General features: G+C 37.2%; 1 protein-coding gene across 1 annotated transcript in view; it reads left to right on the forward strand.

Annotated features, from left to right (window-relative positions):
• The window catches only part of NBAS (neuroblastoma amplified sequence), a gene marked incomplete at its 5' end in the record, with an annotated part of 556,069 nt that overhangs the window by 232,792 nt on the left and 307,354 nt on the right, over positions 1-15,923 (forward strand). Inside the window, one exon of the mRNA XM_006869470.1 lies at positions 9,983-10,095. Within this exon, the coding sequence (XP_006869532.1) occupies positions 9,983-10,095 (113 nt within the window). The remainder of the gene's footprint in view (positions 1-9,982; positions 10,096-15,923) is intronic.

The following is a 15,923-nucleotide window of genomic DNA, read 5'->3' on the forward strand; positions in this document are numbered from 1 at the left end:
CAAAGTTTTTCCAAAAAAAAGAGGATATAGAAAAACTCTGTTAACTGATGGTATGTGGAGGGGATTATAATCAATGTAATGAAACAAGGTATATGAATGTTTGAATGTGAAACCGATGATGTGCCCGGAAAACTTTCACTCAATCCACAACAAAAACCTTAAAAAAAAAAAAAATCTATTATTATAGAGTTGTTTATTTCTTTCTTCAATTCTGTTAGAATTTTATTTTTGTGTTTGGGGCCTTTTCTTTGGGAGCAGAGATATTTATTATGGTTATACCCTCTTGTTCAAGGAGTTTTGTAGCATAGTGATTACGAATGGGGCTGCTAATCTCATGGTCAGCAGTTTGAAACTACCAGCAATTCCGCGGGAGAAAGATGAGGCTTTCTGCTCCTATAAAGATATACAGCCTTGGAAACCCTGTAAAGGGTCGCTATGAGTTGGTACCAATTCCACAGCACACCACTACCACCTCTTGATCAGTTGATCCTTGGCTAATTATATAATGCCCCTTTTAATCTATCATGTTGGATTTTGCCTTAAAGGTCTATTTGATCAGAAACTAATGTTTCTACCTTATGCCTGTTGCTGTTTTTTATCTCTGATTCCTTGATATATATTTTTCTATTATTTGGTTCTTAGTCTGTTTTTGTCTTTGTAAAGTGTGTCTCTTGTAGATGACATAATGAAGGATCCCGTTTTCTTAGCCATTCTGTGACTGGTGCATTTAATCCATTTATTTTCAGTGTAGTTATCAATGTTATTGTTAAGTGCTGTTGAGTCAGTTCTGACCCTTAGTTACCCTATATAGGGTTTCTGAGGAGCAGGTAGAAATTAATTGCTGTCATTTTACTGTATTTTTTTTGTGTGTGTATGTGTGGTGCTGTTGGTTTCTTTGTTCCACATAATTTTCTGTGTGGAGTTCATTTTGTTTGAGAGTTGTTTTTTGGTCATTTTCTTTACTGCTGTTTTTATGATTACTAAATCTTTATAATTTTCCTGTATTTTTTGTTTTGATAAGAAGGTTTTTAAATTTTGATTGAAGTTACTCTTTATTAATTACTTCCTCAGTTTAAATGGTTTGTTTGTTGTGAAATCTGCTTGATTTTTTCTCTGTTTGAAAATTCTATAAATATGCCATTCCCTCTTTTTGCTTTGTGGTTGTCTTCTTTATAAATTGATACCTCTGCTTCCCTATTTTCATTTTGTAGGTTCTTTATATTTTGTTGTTGTTGTTGTTGTTGTTGTTAGGTGCCTTGCAGTCGGTACGACCCAAGTGCTCAACAGAACGAAACACCTCCAGGTCCTTTGCCATCCTAACAATCATTGCTGCTGCCACTGTAGCAGTCTGTCTCATTGGGGTCTTCCTCTTTTTTGTTGACCCTCCACGTTACCAAGCACAATGTCATTCTCCAGGAACTGGTCCCTCCTGATATATGTCTGACATATGAGAGATGAAGTCTGGCTATCCTTGCTTATAAAGAGCATTCTGATTGTATTTCTTCCAACACAGAACTAGTTGTTCTTTGACGTTCCTTGGTAATTTAATATTTTCCTCCAACACCACAACTCAGATGCGTCAATTCTTCTACAGTCTTCCTTATTTATTGTCCATCTTTGGTTTTCTAACTCCAGGTCTTTGCACATTTTGTTTTAATATTTGACTTTGCCTTCTCAAGCTACCCTTTTGAGTTTTCTATTTTGCTCTTTTACCTCTTCATTTCATCCATTTGCTTTAGCAGCTCTGTGCTAGAGAGCAAGTTTCAGCATCTCTTCTGACAAGGAAAAGTGTCTCTTTTCCTTCTTTCTTGTGTTCTTAATGACCTTTTGTTTTCTTCCTGCATGATGTTCTTGATGTCATCCCACAACTCTTCTAGTCTTTGGTCATTGGTATCTAATGCATCAAATCTGCTCTTTAGATGATTTCTAAATTCAGGTGGGATATGTTCATGTTTCGGTCATGTTGTGGCTCTTGTGACTTGTTTGAATTTTTTTCAGCTTCACACTAAATTTGTATATGAGCCATTAATGATGTGTTCTACAGTCTGCCCTGGCCTTGTTTTGATAGGGAGTTTTCTCACTGCCTTTTTGCACAGATGTAGTTATATGCCGTGGAATCAATCCGACTCATAGCAACCGTTTACAGGGTTTCCAAGGCTGTAAATCTTTATGGGAATAGGAAGCCTCATCTTTCTCCCGCAGAACAGCTGGTAGTTTTGAACTGCTGACCTTATGGTTCATAGCCCGATTTGTAACCACTATGCTCCCAGAGCTCTGATGTAGTCAATTTGATTTCTGTGTCTTCCATCTGGTGAGGTCCATGTGTACAGTTATCTTTCATGTTGTTTAAAAAAGGTATGTTCAGTGAAATGGATGGGACTTGCAAAATTCTGTCATGTGATCTCAAGCATCTTTTCTGTCCCCAAGGTCATATTCTCCAACTACTGATCCTTACTCTTTTTTCCCAATGTTTGTATTCCAATAGCCAGTAATTATCAATACCTTGTCATTGTAATTGCTTGTTTGATTAATTTCAGACTAAAGATGTCAGTTGTTGTTGTTATTAAGTACCCTGGAGTCAGTTCCAACTCATAGCAACTCTTTAAAGCGTTTTCAAAGAGCTACTGGTGAGTTTGAACCACCAACCTTGTGGTTCAAATTGACGTTTTGGTCCAGAGCTTATCCTACAGTGCCACATCAGGACTCCAAAGATGTTGGTTGTTGTTGTTACGTGCCGTCGAGTCGGTTCCGACCCATAGCGACCCTGTACAGGGTTTCCGAGGGTGTAAATCTTTACAGGAGTAGAAAGCCTCATCTTTCTCCCGCTGAGCGGCTGGTAGTTTCGAACTGCTGACCTTAAGGTTCGCAGCCCGATTCGTAACCACTATGCTACCAGAGCTCCTTAAAGATGTTGGTAGAATTCTTCAATTTTATCATCACTGGCTTTAGTGATTGGTGCATAAATTTGAATATTAGTGCTTATTTAACTGGTTTTCCTTGCAGGCTATTATCCCATAAGAGACAGCATTATATTTCAAGCTAAATATTGAAGTGTTCTTTTTTGTGATGAATGTGACACCATTCCACTTCAGTTTGTCATCCTTGGCATAGTAAACCATGTGATTATTAGATTCGAAATGGTCAATACCAGTCCACGCAGCTCACTAATGCCCAGGATATCGATGTTTATGTGTTCCATTTCATTTTTGATAACTTCCCTTTTGCTTAGATTCATACTATGTACAATCCATGTTCTGATTATTAATGGATGTTTACAGTTTATTATCCTCAGTTTAAGTTGTGCCGTATCAGCCAATGAAGGTTCTGAAAACTTTACTCTGTTTGGGTCATCATGGTTAACTTCTTTGAGGAAGCAGCTCTTTCCCAGTCCTAGTCTGTGTTTCTTCCAACCTGATGGGCTCATTTTCTGACACTATATCTGACAGTATTTTTGTACTCTTCATCATGTTCATTATTCTGGTGCTAGCTGACAGAGTTCCATTATTATCAATAAGGCTTTCAGTGACTAAATATTAGGAAGTAGGCCTTCTCTCTTCCTTCCTAGTCTGGCTTTGTCTGGATGCTCAGCTGAAACCTGTCCACCATAGATGATTCTGCTGGTATTTAAAATATCTGTGGCATAGCTTCCAAAATCAGAGCAACACACAAGCCACCACATTATGACAAACTGACAGGTGACTGGTGGTTGATATATTTTGATTCTCCATCTGGGTCTGTAAAACCTATCTTGGAAAATCTGTAAGACTAAGTATATGGTAACAATGTCAGGGGTTCAGGGATCTGCTTCCTCTGTCCTCAAGGTGTCAAACCAGGCACTCTTAAAACATCATATAAAACCAGGAGGATTTGCAGTTTGAAGAATTTTAGGAAGTGGAACCAAGATGACCTGATTAAAGAGTAGATTAATAACAGTACCTTGAAGCTCACTCTTACCCATTGTGTATATCTCTTCTATTGTAACCCCTATCTGCTTTTAGAGGTATCCACTGTCCTGTTACTATAATCATTTCCTTGTTTTCCTTAAATTGTTGTTAAGTGCTTTTGAATTAGTTCTGACTCAAACAATCTTGTATAGAGTTTCGGGGAGCAGTTGGTGAGTTTGAACTGCCAGTCTTGAAATTCAGGCCAGCCGTAAGGTCAAGTGTTTATCCTATGGATACACCTATATTTGTGTACCTAAATCATGTGTTGTTGTTGTTGTTGTTGTTGTTAGGTGCCATCATGTTGGTACTGATTCATAGCAACCCTGTGCACAACAGAATAAAATACTGCCCGGTCCTGCGCCAACTTCACAAGTGTTAACGCTTGAGCCCATTGCTGCTGCCACTATGTCAATCCATCTTGGTGATCTTTTTCTTCTCCGACTCTCCATTTTCCCCAAGCATGATGATGTCCTTCTCCAGTGACTGGACCATCCTGATAATATGTCTGAAGTATGAGATGAAGTCTGACCATCTTGGGTTTTAAGGAGCATTCTGGTTATTCTTCTTCCAACACAGATTTGTTTATTCTTTTGGCGATCTTTGGTGCTTTCAATATCCGCCTCCAACACCTTAACTCAAGTGCATCCATTCTTCTATGGCCTTCCTTGGTCACTGTCCAACTTTCACATGCATATGAGGCTATTGAAAATACCATATAATATATATATATTCTGCAATAGTACATTGACTCTATAGTATATATTGTTGTTGCTGCTGTTTTTATGTACTGTCAAATCGGTTCCAATTCATAGTGTGCTTGTATAGAGTTTCCGAGGAGCTACTGCTGAGCTTGAACCTGCAAACTTGCAGTTCAAGCCAACTTTGTAGTCCGGCACATTAACCCTCAGTGCTACACCAGGATCCCATAGACTATATAATACATATAATATAGGTGCTATAGGATAAGTACATGATTTCAAGGTCAGTTTGAAACACACTGCAGCTCCTCAGAAACCGTATACAGGGTTGCTTTGAGTCAGAACCAACTCAATGGCACTAAACCACAAGAACAACAAATCTGGACTGAGTTGTGGATGCTGGTATTCTGTATGTTAATCTTAATATGTTGTCTTCAGATATAGGTTCTCTGTCCAGAGAACTCCCTTTAATATTTTTTGTAACATTAGTTTGGATATGACCAATTCCTTTAATTTTTGTTTATCTGGAAATGACCTGATTTCATCATTTTGTTTTAGGGATAAATATTCTGGGTATAGAATTATTGGTTGCCAATTTTTGTCCTTCACAGTTTTATAAGTCATTCCATTGCCTTCTTGCCTACGTGATTTCTGTTAAGTAATTCCATTGCCTTCTTGCCTACGTGATTTCTGTTAAGTAATCAGAGCTTAGTATTAATTGGTTCTCCTTGGGATCTCTGAATTCGTTTTCTTTGGTTTTGGAAATTTTGATTTTTATATCTTGGAGACTTTCCTCATATAATTTATTAAGATGGCTGCACAGATTTAAAAAAAAACAAAACCCCACAAACTATTTTCTTAGTGGTTTCTGTGTTTTGTCTTATCCTTTAAAAAAAACCTTTGAATTTCTAAGACTGTTAAACTATTATTAATTTTCATTGTGTTTACTTTTGTGGCATATTTTTAGTATTTTAATGATTTTGTTTTTTACACTTTTATTTGGGCCCCATTAATAACATTTTGATATAGTTTATAGTATAAGTATCTAACTTTATGTTTTTTCCCAAAATTACTTGTAGTTTTTTCAGTCCTTCCAAAACTTTATTTTTTTCCAGTGATACCTTACCTCAGAGAGAATCATGTTTTCTGAAACCATCTTATTGAAGTTGACAAAATTGTTTAACACAGTATTTTTTTTTCCTTTCTGTTCTGCCAAAGTATTATATTTCTCTTTCTCATGATGAAAACAAAAATAGAATAACTTTTGAAACTGAGATTTGTGTTTGACCTAAATCTTTTTGACAGGTGGTATTGAGAGATCATTTTTCAAAAGGTATATCCTGTATGTCTCCTGGATTTCATTTCTTTTTCTTTTGCAAAGATGCACCTAAATTTTAAAAAGATATCATATATGTATAATATAGCACTGGCATTGAAGCATGAAGTCCAAGCTGCACTGGTGAGCAATAATAAAGCTCCAGAAATTGATGGAAATACCAATTGAGATGTTTTAACAAATGAAAGTGATACTGGAAATGTACACTTGTCTATACCAAGAAATTTGATGACAGCTACTTGGCCAAATGTTTTATGATTTCAGCATTTGTGTCAGATGTTAGAAGAGTTCCATATTTATATCCACCAGTTCCAAAAAATGGCATTCCAACAGAATGTGGAAATTATTGAACAATATCATTAATATTATGCACAAGTTAATGTCGCTGAAGATCATTAAAAAATGGTTGCACCTGTACGTTAACAGGGAATTGACAGAAATTCAAACTGGATTCAAAAGAAAACTTGGAACAAGGGGTAGCATTGCTGATGTCATGGCTAAATACTGGGAATACCAGAAATGTGTTTACTTTTGTGACATTTGACTATGTGGATCATAACAAATAATGAGTAACTTTGCGGAGAATGAGAATTCCAGAACATTTTTTGTGCATATGTGGAACCTGCACTTAGACCATGTATGAGCCTATTGGTAGTATACATTTCTAGCATTGAAATTACTAGTTTTAAAATAAGTGAATTGAGCATTTTGACAGGTAATACAAAGAGGTTGTACAACTTTTCTGCATAATAAAAAAAATCTGTGAGTAATGAACTAATTAATCCTATAATTTTACAAGAATAGACAAGATTGATGATTATCATTCAGTGATATTGACCCATATTTGTGGCTAGATCTGCTCATTTTGGTATTGTTATGAGTTTAGCTAATATTTTTTATTTCTCCATGGCATATTTTTTTCATTCTCGTTTACTCCTGTATGTTACTATAAATGTACTTTAAAAAATAATTTTATTCATTAATCCAAACTTTAATCAAAAGTATACTTTTCTCTGACTAAAAAAAAACTTTTTATACTAATTCTTGGATTGTTGTTGTTAGTTGCCATGGAGTCAGTTCTGACTCAGTGACCTCATGCACAATAGAATGAACATGCCCAGTCCTGTACCATGTTCACAATGGCTGTTAAGCTTGAGCCCACTGCTGCAGCTGTTATGCCATTATGTCTCATTGGGGCGTCTTCTTCTTTTTCACTGCTTTCTGCTTTAACTAGCATGATGTACTTCTCCAGGGACCTAACACCATAACTCAAATGCATCAATTCTTCTAAGGTCTTCTTTATAAAATGTGCAGTTTTCACACGCATACCAAGCTTTTGAAAATACTCTGGCTTGAGTCAGGCAAAGCTTAGTCCTCAAATTGACATCTGTGCTTTTGAACACTTTCAAAATATCTCACCAGCAGATTTGCACAAAGCAGTACATCATTTGGTTTCTTGACTGCTACTTCTTTAAGTGTTGATAATGGATTCAAACAAAATGAAGTCTTTGATAACTTCAGTCTTTTATCCATTTATCTTGATGTTATTTATTGTTTTCTTTACACTGAGGTGCAACCCATACAGAAAGCCGTGGTCTTTGATCTTCATCAGTAAATATTGAAAGTGCTCTTTGCTTTCAGCAAGCAAGGTTGTATTTGCTGTGTATTGCAGGTTGTCAGTGAGTCTTCCTCCAATCTGGATGCCATGTTCTTCATATAATCCAGCTTCTTGGATTATTTGCTCTGTTTATAGATCGAATAAGTATGGTGAAAGAATACAATCCTGGCACACATCTTTCCTGATTTTAAACCACTCAGTTTCCCCTTGTTCTGTTTGAAATCTTGCCTCTTGTTATATGTATAGGTTCCTTAAGAACACAATGAAATGTTATGGAATACTAATTATATGAAGTGTTGTCCATAGCAGGTCAAAAGCCTCTGCATAGTCAATAAAGCACAGGTAAACATCTTTCTGATATTCTCTGCTTTAAGTCAAGATCTATCTGATGTCAGCAGTCCACATCCATGTCTGAATTTGGCTTGAACTTCTGGCAGTTCCCTGTCAGTATAATTTTACAGCCATTTTTGAATTATCTTTAGCAAAATTTTACTTGCATGCAATTATCAGTGTTGTTGTCCAATGTTTCCCACAAACCATTGGGCCTCTTCTCTTTTGAAGGAATACAAATATGAATCTCTTCCAGTCAGTTGGCCAGGTTGCTATATTCCAAATTTCTTGGCCCAGATGAGTCAGTGCCTCCAGTGCTGCATCAGGTTATTGAAATATTTCAATTTGTTTTCTATCAATTCCTTGAGCCTTGTTCTCTGCCAGTGCCTTAAGTGTACTTGGACTTCTTTCTTCAGCACCATTGGCTCTTGATCATATGGTGCTTCTTGATCATATGAACAGCATCCATTTCTTTTTGGTACAGTGACTTTCTTCATTCCTTTCATCTTTTGCTACTTTCCGCATCATTCAATATTTTGTCCTTAAAATCCGTCATTAAGGCAAGTGAAACCTTAATTTTTTTCCTCAGTTCTTTCAGCTTAAGAAATGCTGAGTGTGTTTTTCCCTTTTGTTTATCTAAAAGTTATAACACAACTTTGTCTTCTCTAGCTGCCCTTTGAAAATTTTTATTCAGCCTTTTTACTTCATTTCTTCCATTTGCTTCAGCATCTCTACACTGGAGAGCAAGGTCAGAGTCTCTTCTGACATCCATTTTGGTCTTTTCCTTCTCTCCTTTCTTGTTAGTGACTGATTGCTTTCTTCCTGTATGATATTCTTGATGCCATCCCACAACTCTTCTAGTCTTTTTTCATTAGTGTTAATTCATTAAATCTGTTCTTCAGATGATCTCTAAATTCAGGTGGGATATGTTCAAGGTCAAATTTTGGTTCCGTGGGACTTGTTCAAATTTTCTTCAGTTTCAGCCTGAACTTAGATATGTGCAGTTGATGGTCTGTTCCACAGTCTGCCCCTTTGCTTGTTTTGGTTGATAAGGAGTTTTCCCACTGTCTGTTCCCTCAAATATAGTCACTTTGATTTATCTGTTAGCCATTTGCTGAGGTCCATGTGTATAGACATTTTTTATGCTGTTTTTTAAAAAAGTATTTGCAATGAGCAAGTCATTGGTCTTGCAAAATTCTATTATGTGATCTCCAGCATCGTTTTTATCACCAAGGCCATATTTTCCAACTACTAATCTGTCTTCTTTGTTACCAACCTTTGCATTCCATTTGCCAGTGATTAGCAATACATCTTGATTGCATGTTTGATCAATTTCAGACTGAACAACTTGGTAGAAGTCTTCAATTTCATCATCACTGACTTTAGTGGTTCGTGCATAAATTTCCATAATAGTGGCATTAACTGGTTTCTTTGTATGTATATAGATAGCCTGTCCCTGACAAGCTAGATCTTAAAATGTTCTTTCTGATAATGAATGCGGCACCATTCCTTTTCAATTCCTGATTAGCAAATCACTTTCTTCTATCTGCTATCTCATACTGCTTTCCAAACTGATTCCTTCTTATTGATCAGAAAAGTATCCCTTGTGTATTTCCTATGTTGTTGTTACTATTTTTGATACCTAAAATTTGAACTGAATAAAAATGATTCTTTTTTACCTCTTAGTAAAACTGGACGTTACCTAAATTCTTCCATTTTTAATCTTTCGATGTATACACATTTTCTTTAGAATCAATAGTAAAATGAATGTTAAATACAAAATTAGATTGCCTTGGTTCATATCATTGCACCATATGTATTTTCCATGTAACCATAGGCAAATCATATCCCTTCTGCAAACTAAATTTTGTCTTCCTTCAAAACAAGATAATGACATGTGCCTGCCTCATAGGTTTGCTATGCCAATTAAGATAATATAAAGCGTGATGTAGAAGATTTCTGATAGATATGTGTTGATTCTTAAGTTGTTGAATATAGAAAGATAATCAGCTGCCATCTGACACTTCTTTGTATAAAATTCTTGAATTTCTCTTAGGTGCTGCTTACAACTGATAACAGATAGACCCACTGCCATTCAAGAAGAACTAGATCTTATTCAAGCCCTTGGATATCTTGAAGAATTTGGGGTAAAGATCCTGCCTTTGCAAGGTAAGTTTCCTTAGTGTTTTACTGTTAACTTATTTTGTGTTCACTTACTAGTTTTCTTTTTGTATTTAGGATATTAAACATGAAAACTGTAGTGATTATACTGCTGTCTGTTTTTCCTTTTAAAACTAATCATATTGTTTTTATAATAGCAAAAAAAAAAAAAAAAAAGACACCAAACATCCCTCCATAACATTGTCTACTCAGTTGAGTTCCAGAATTCATTGTAATGGCCACACGGAACTCAAATACCATACTCAAATTTATGGGTTTTTATTAAGGAAGATAAAGGTTACATTTCAGGGTTAGAGATGTTCAGGGCATGGTTCTTCTAGTCAGAACAGCCTTTCTTTATCTGTTCCCAGGCTTCTCTTGGTCCCAGCAATGATTCATGTTTCTCTTAGGGCTGCTGATAAATGCCCTCAGGACACACACAACTCCACCATAAACCTCAGCCTGAAGCTGCTCAGTTCTAGCTTTGTGGATCAGCAAACCTAACTATCCCAATTAAGTGCCTGGAGGCAGTCCACTCTCTAAGCAAGCATTTGCCCCCATAGCACTCAGCTTTACTTGCTCTGAGGCCCACCACTTTGTCTAGTGCTCTGGCTCTTGTTTCTAGTCTTTTCCACTCCTCAGTGTTACAACATTGTCCCTGAGTCAAAGAGGTTGAATGAGCAGGGATCTCAGGTTCTAAAGGATAATCTCCACTCCTGGCTCTTTCTTCTTGATATTAGTGAGATTCCTACCTTCAGCTTTTGAGAAGGCTAATTTTATAACCAAGGAGCTCTGGTAGCGTAGTGGTTACGAATTGGGCTGAGAACGGCAAGGTCAGCAGTTCGAAACTACCAGCTGCTCTGTGGGAGAAAGATGAGGCTTTCTGCTCCCGTAAAGATTTACAGCCTTGGAAACCCTGCTCAGGGTCGCCATGGGTCGAAACTGACTCGACGGCACTTAAGAACAGCAACAACAACAAATTTTACACCCATGTTAGAGTTCTAAGTTTTTGTGATCACAATTAACCTATGAACTATCACAGCTGACTCATGTCATTGTATCATCATCTTCTCCCATCTTTTAATGTACAAACCAACCATAAAACATTTGGTGGCATTTACATTTACAAGGAGTATAGAAGAAAGGAGCTCTGGTAGCGTAGTGGTTACAAATCGGGCTGCAAACCGCAAGGTCAGCAGTTCGAAACTACCAGCTGTTCCACAGCAGAAAGACGAGGTGTTCTGCTCCCGTAAAGATTTACAGCCTCAGAACCCCTGTATAGGGTCACTATGAGTCGGAACCAACTCGAGGGTACACAGCCACCACCACCATGGATAGAAGAACCATATGAAGTAAAATAACTTTTTCAATGAAAGAGTAACTTGGTCATTTCATCCATTAACAATAGAGTCCCCCATCCCTGCTCTGTTCTTTCAAATGAAATGTTAAGTGTAAACACAAAATAAAAAAGTCAGTAGTTTACCATATTTTTTTAAAGTTCATAGTTGTAACATTAAAAAAAGAGTATTATTAACACATAATTATTGGGTAAAAAATAAAACGTGGTTTTGATTTTGAGTTTCAGATGAACATCATTTCAGTTTTGGTATTTGGTTTATTTCCATATTTTTTTCAGTTGAATAGATTTATAAGTTGGTTTAAAAGATAATGAAGGGTTGATCTGGCGATCTTTCAAAAATAAGCCAATGAAAATCCTTGGGAAATAGCTGTCTGATCCACAACTGAACTTGAGGGTAGTGTAAAATCAGGCAACTGCCTCCGTTGAGGTTAGTGTTACAATGAATCTAGGATCTACTCAGTAGTAGCTAAGAGTAGCAACAGAAATAAATTTATTTTCTTTTTAGGCTTGTCTTTCTATCTCAGAATATTCTTTCATTAAATAGATTCTGCTGTTTTAAAAAAGGTATCATAATTGAAAGCTCTTGGTTTGATTTTAATTTTAATTATCTTCACATTTCTCAAGTTCTTTTATCTTAATACAAAACCCATGAAGGTACTCCAAAACAAACATCTTGTTACGCAGTTCTTATATTATACACTTTATTCTGTGTGAGCATTGTGTACCTCCTAAGGTCCCTAAACTTTACCTGTCCCTTGTTGCTGGGGTAGATTTTCTGTTGTTCCAGTCTTAGACCCCAGTGCTAGCTAGGTTAGCTAGGCATGTAAACTGCTAATCTTTATTCTGAACTTTAACTGTGAAAATATTTAGAGTCGGTAGGCCAGGCATAATTGAAGTTCTCCTGTCACAGTTTTCAGATAAGGTTTCAAAAAATTGCCTTCTTTTGTATTTCATTATTATCTTTTGAAAAGCTCCATGGCCTGTTGAAAGTTCTTTAGTGACTTTGTCCTCTGTAGTCTTTTGACTTGGATAAACCTTAAGGGATATATCTCAAGAGACAGTCTCATGTTTTCTTTTTTACTGAAGTTGTACTAAAAATGATAGTTTTACTTTGTCAGATAAATCTTTTAGACTTAAAAATTATCGTTATTTTAAATATCATCTTGTGCAAAGAATTTGACTGTGATTATAAATATCCTGTAGCATTTTAAGCAGTTAATATATAAGGTGATTGTGATACAGCAAGAAAATTTTAATTCAGTTACACCATTCATATAAATTTGTAGCTCAGAGTTTCTAAAAATTATGAAGGTTAGTGTTACTAAAATGCATTGCCATTTTATTCTTAAATGTCTTAAGTCATTAACTGCCTTCCCCCAAACCAGTTATATATTTGATTACATTTTACAGTCAATGGAGAGTAAAAAGTGCAATGAAACTTCCTGCTGCAATGAAACTTCCTGCTTCTAGCCCCAAAGGAAAAAAAAAATGTTAATGTCAATTAATTATAGCTATTTGTGTATAAAAGTATGCTTCAAAAGTTCATGGGGGTGGGGTGGGGTAAATGTCTACTTTTTAAAAAGTCCCAGTCATATATTTTGTCTTCTGTTTGTGTGTTTACTGTTATGTTTGATAGTTTATGCCATGCATCAGAGCCCCTAAATTTATCTCTGTTTTTTCATTCATGATCTTTAAAGTTATAGGCTTTACATTTAGGTTTTTAAACTACATTGAGTTCTTTATAATATAAGATGTGAGACATGGGTCCGCTTTTATTTTTCTGCAAGTGGAGTTCTACTTTTGCCAGCACATGTGTTGAAGAGACTGTTCCTCGTTTAATGCATTTTGACCCGGTGTCGAAGATCAGTTGATCGTATGTAGGTGGTGGTGGTTGTTGTTAAATGCCTTTGAGTTGATTCCCACCCATAGCGACACTATATATGGTTTACAAGGAGCAACTGGTGAGCTTGAACCATGACCTTGCAATTCAAACAACTTTTGCCGTCTGACACATTAGCTCACAGCGCCACACCACTCTCCCCATGTTCTATGTGTTTAGGGTAGAACCGCTACCAGGCTATTTTGACTACTGCAGCTATGTAGTAGGCTTTGAGATCAGAAAGTGAGAAACCTCTTATACTTTGTTCTTCTTTTTCAATAATGCTTTGCTTATCCAGGTCTCTTTCCTTTCTATATGAAGTTAATGATTAATTTGACCATCTTTTAAAGAATGATGTTGGAATTGGCATTAGGATTGCATTCCATTATATCTGTAGATTGCTTTGGGTAGTATTGACCTTTTCACAATGTTAGTCATCCTATCCACTGGCCAAGTATATTACTCCATTTCTGCACATTTCTTTTGGTTTCTTGTGGTGTGGTGCTGCAGGGTAAGCACTGAACTGCTAACCACAAGGTCAACAGTTCAAACCCACCAGCCTATCCTCTGAAATCATGCATAGGGTTGATAGGAGTCAAAACAGACGCAATAGCCTTTAACAGCAATAATACATATATAACAGTATTTTTAGTGAAAGTTTGTGCAGTAAATTAAGTTCCCTTTTGACAATTATACACAAATTATTCAAACACATTGTAGACATTTTTTAAAAAAGTTTTTAATTGTGAATTATGTGAGTTTACATGGGAGAACATCAATTTTACATTCATCCTATTGTATTTCTTTTCATTGCCATGATTACAATCCCCTCCATGCATCATCAAATAACCAAAGGGTACACTTCACAGGCCTGCCTCCTGGCTGTCAGCACACAGCCCCTCTCCCTCCCTGAAGCCAGTGTTCCCAGCCACTCCATCTCTCCACATCATCGTCTCTGCCTCCATTTCTGGCGTCACAGCTTCTCTGGCTAGGGTCCCGTACTCCGCTCTTCTCACTTGATGGTCCCAGGGACCTCTGTTCTTGGACTGCAAAATCAATCACACCCCTCCTTTTGTTGCAAAACATCTATGTTTACATTTCTGATCCTCACAGTCAGCCCTGATAGCAATTATTCACTGTTGTACCACATGAGTCTTACCCCATCTCCTTTCATTAGCCCCATCCCAATAGGTTGGAAATCATTCAATGGAGATTCTACGTTCCCCGGCCACTCTGGAATTTGGCTCCCTCTTGAAAGCTTGTAAGCCAGTCATTTCTTGCCTTTGTAGCCCCCCTCCCCCATATTTTGGGTTGCCAATGTCTAAGTTGCCGCTCCCTGTCAACCCTGTGTACCGATGGGGTGGGAGTGATCCTTACTGTAAAGATTTGTTACCTTTTTTGAGCTACTACATCCAAACGAGTCCTGGTGTGGTGCTGTGGGCTAATGCGTCAGACTGCAAAGTTGTTTTAACTGCAAGGTCGGTGGTTAAAGCTCACCAGCGGCTCCTTGGAAACCCTATACAGGGTCGCTATGGGACGGAATCCACTTGACGGCACTTAACAACAACAACATCCATACATTTAGGTAAAGTTCATCAAATTGTAGTGGGTTACTTTTTTTTTCCCCTCTTCTTTCTTCTTCTAGTCGAGTTCTGATCATCCAGCTATCAAAGCCAGGTCAAGTGGGTACAATTTGCAAGTATGGTTGTTCTTGTGCATCTCCCCTCACTTCATATCAGCTGGACTCTTTGCTCTCCACTCTAGTCTTCTGTGGCCAGGTCACTGCCTCTGGGCCCCGGAGTCCCTGGGTCTTGCCATACGCTGGCCATCCAGGTCTCCACCCAGGTTCACAGGAGTCTATCGAATGTGATTGGACTTAGCTCCCAAATTCATTGCTGTTTTTCCCACTCTTCACCTTATCGGTGACCAACATGGTCGTCAGCCAGACCACATGCCTGCTCGTGTGTTCCCCTTGAGTCTTAGTCATGGAAGGGGTTTAGTCTCATATAAATGGTGTTTGAATGTCACTATGTTCATGGATGTTGTCCTTTGTTTCACTGAAAGGTGCCTTCTGTATAGTTTTGGTTCATGATTTCAATAGTATTCCAGGGCGCTTGTCTTCAGGGAGCCCTTAGTCTCAAATGGCTCAGTAAATATGGAATTTATAATAATTCTTTGCCTTGTTTATATTTTTCTATCAGTGTCCATTTATTGTACCCCTGATGAAAATGGTTGGTAGGGGTAGCTAGACACCATCTATCCTTCTAGTCTTAGAATAGATGAGGTGATGATTTTTGAGGGCTGTTAGCCTTGTAGACCAGTTTCTCTTCTGAAACATTGGTTCCTTTTTTTCTTCAGAAATATAGTAAGTTTCCAGGTTATGAAAATTCAACTTACAGACAACTGTCACTTGCTATTTTAATGTTACATAAATTTGCCCTCACTTTGAAATGATTGAACCAACTCCTACTCACAAGCAGTTCTTCCTACAGTCACCGTCACTTGCTGCAGTGCAGCTTTTAAATCACTGAAAAGGTTTCAAACCCTTTCTGATGCGTAAGTGTTGTTGTTGTCAGGTGCCATCGAGTCGGAACCGAC

This window comes from Chrysochloris asiatica, unplaced genomic scaffold (assembly GCF_000296735.1).
Source record: "Chrysochloris asiatica unplaced genomic scaffold, ChrAsi1.0 scaffold00131, whole genome shotgun sequence".
Classification (NCBI taxonomy): domain Eukaryota; kingdom Metazoa; phylum Chordata; class Mammalia; order Afrosoricida; family Chrysochloridae; genus Chrysochloris; species Chrysochloris asiatica.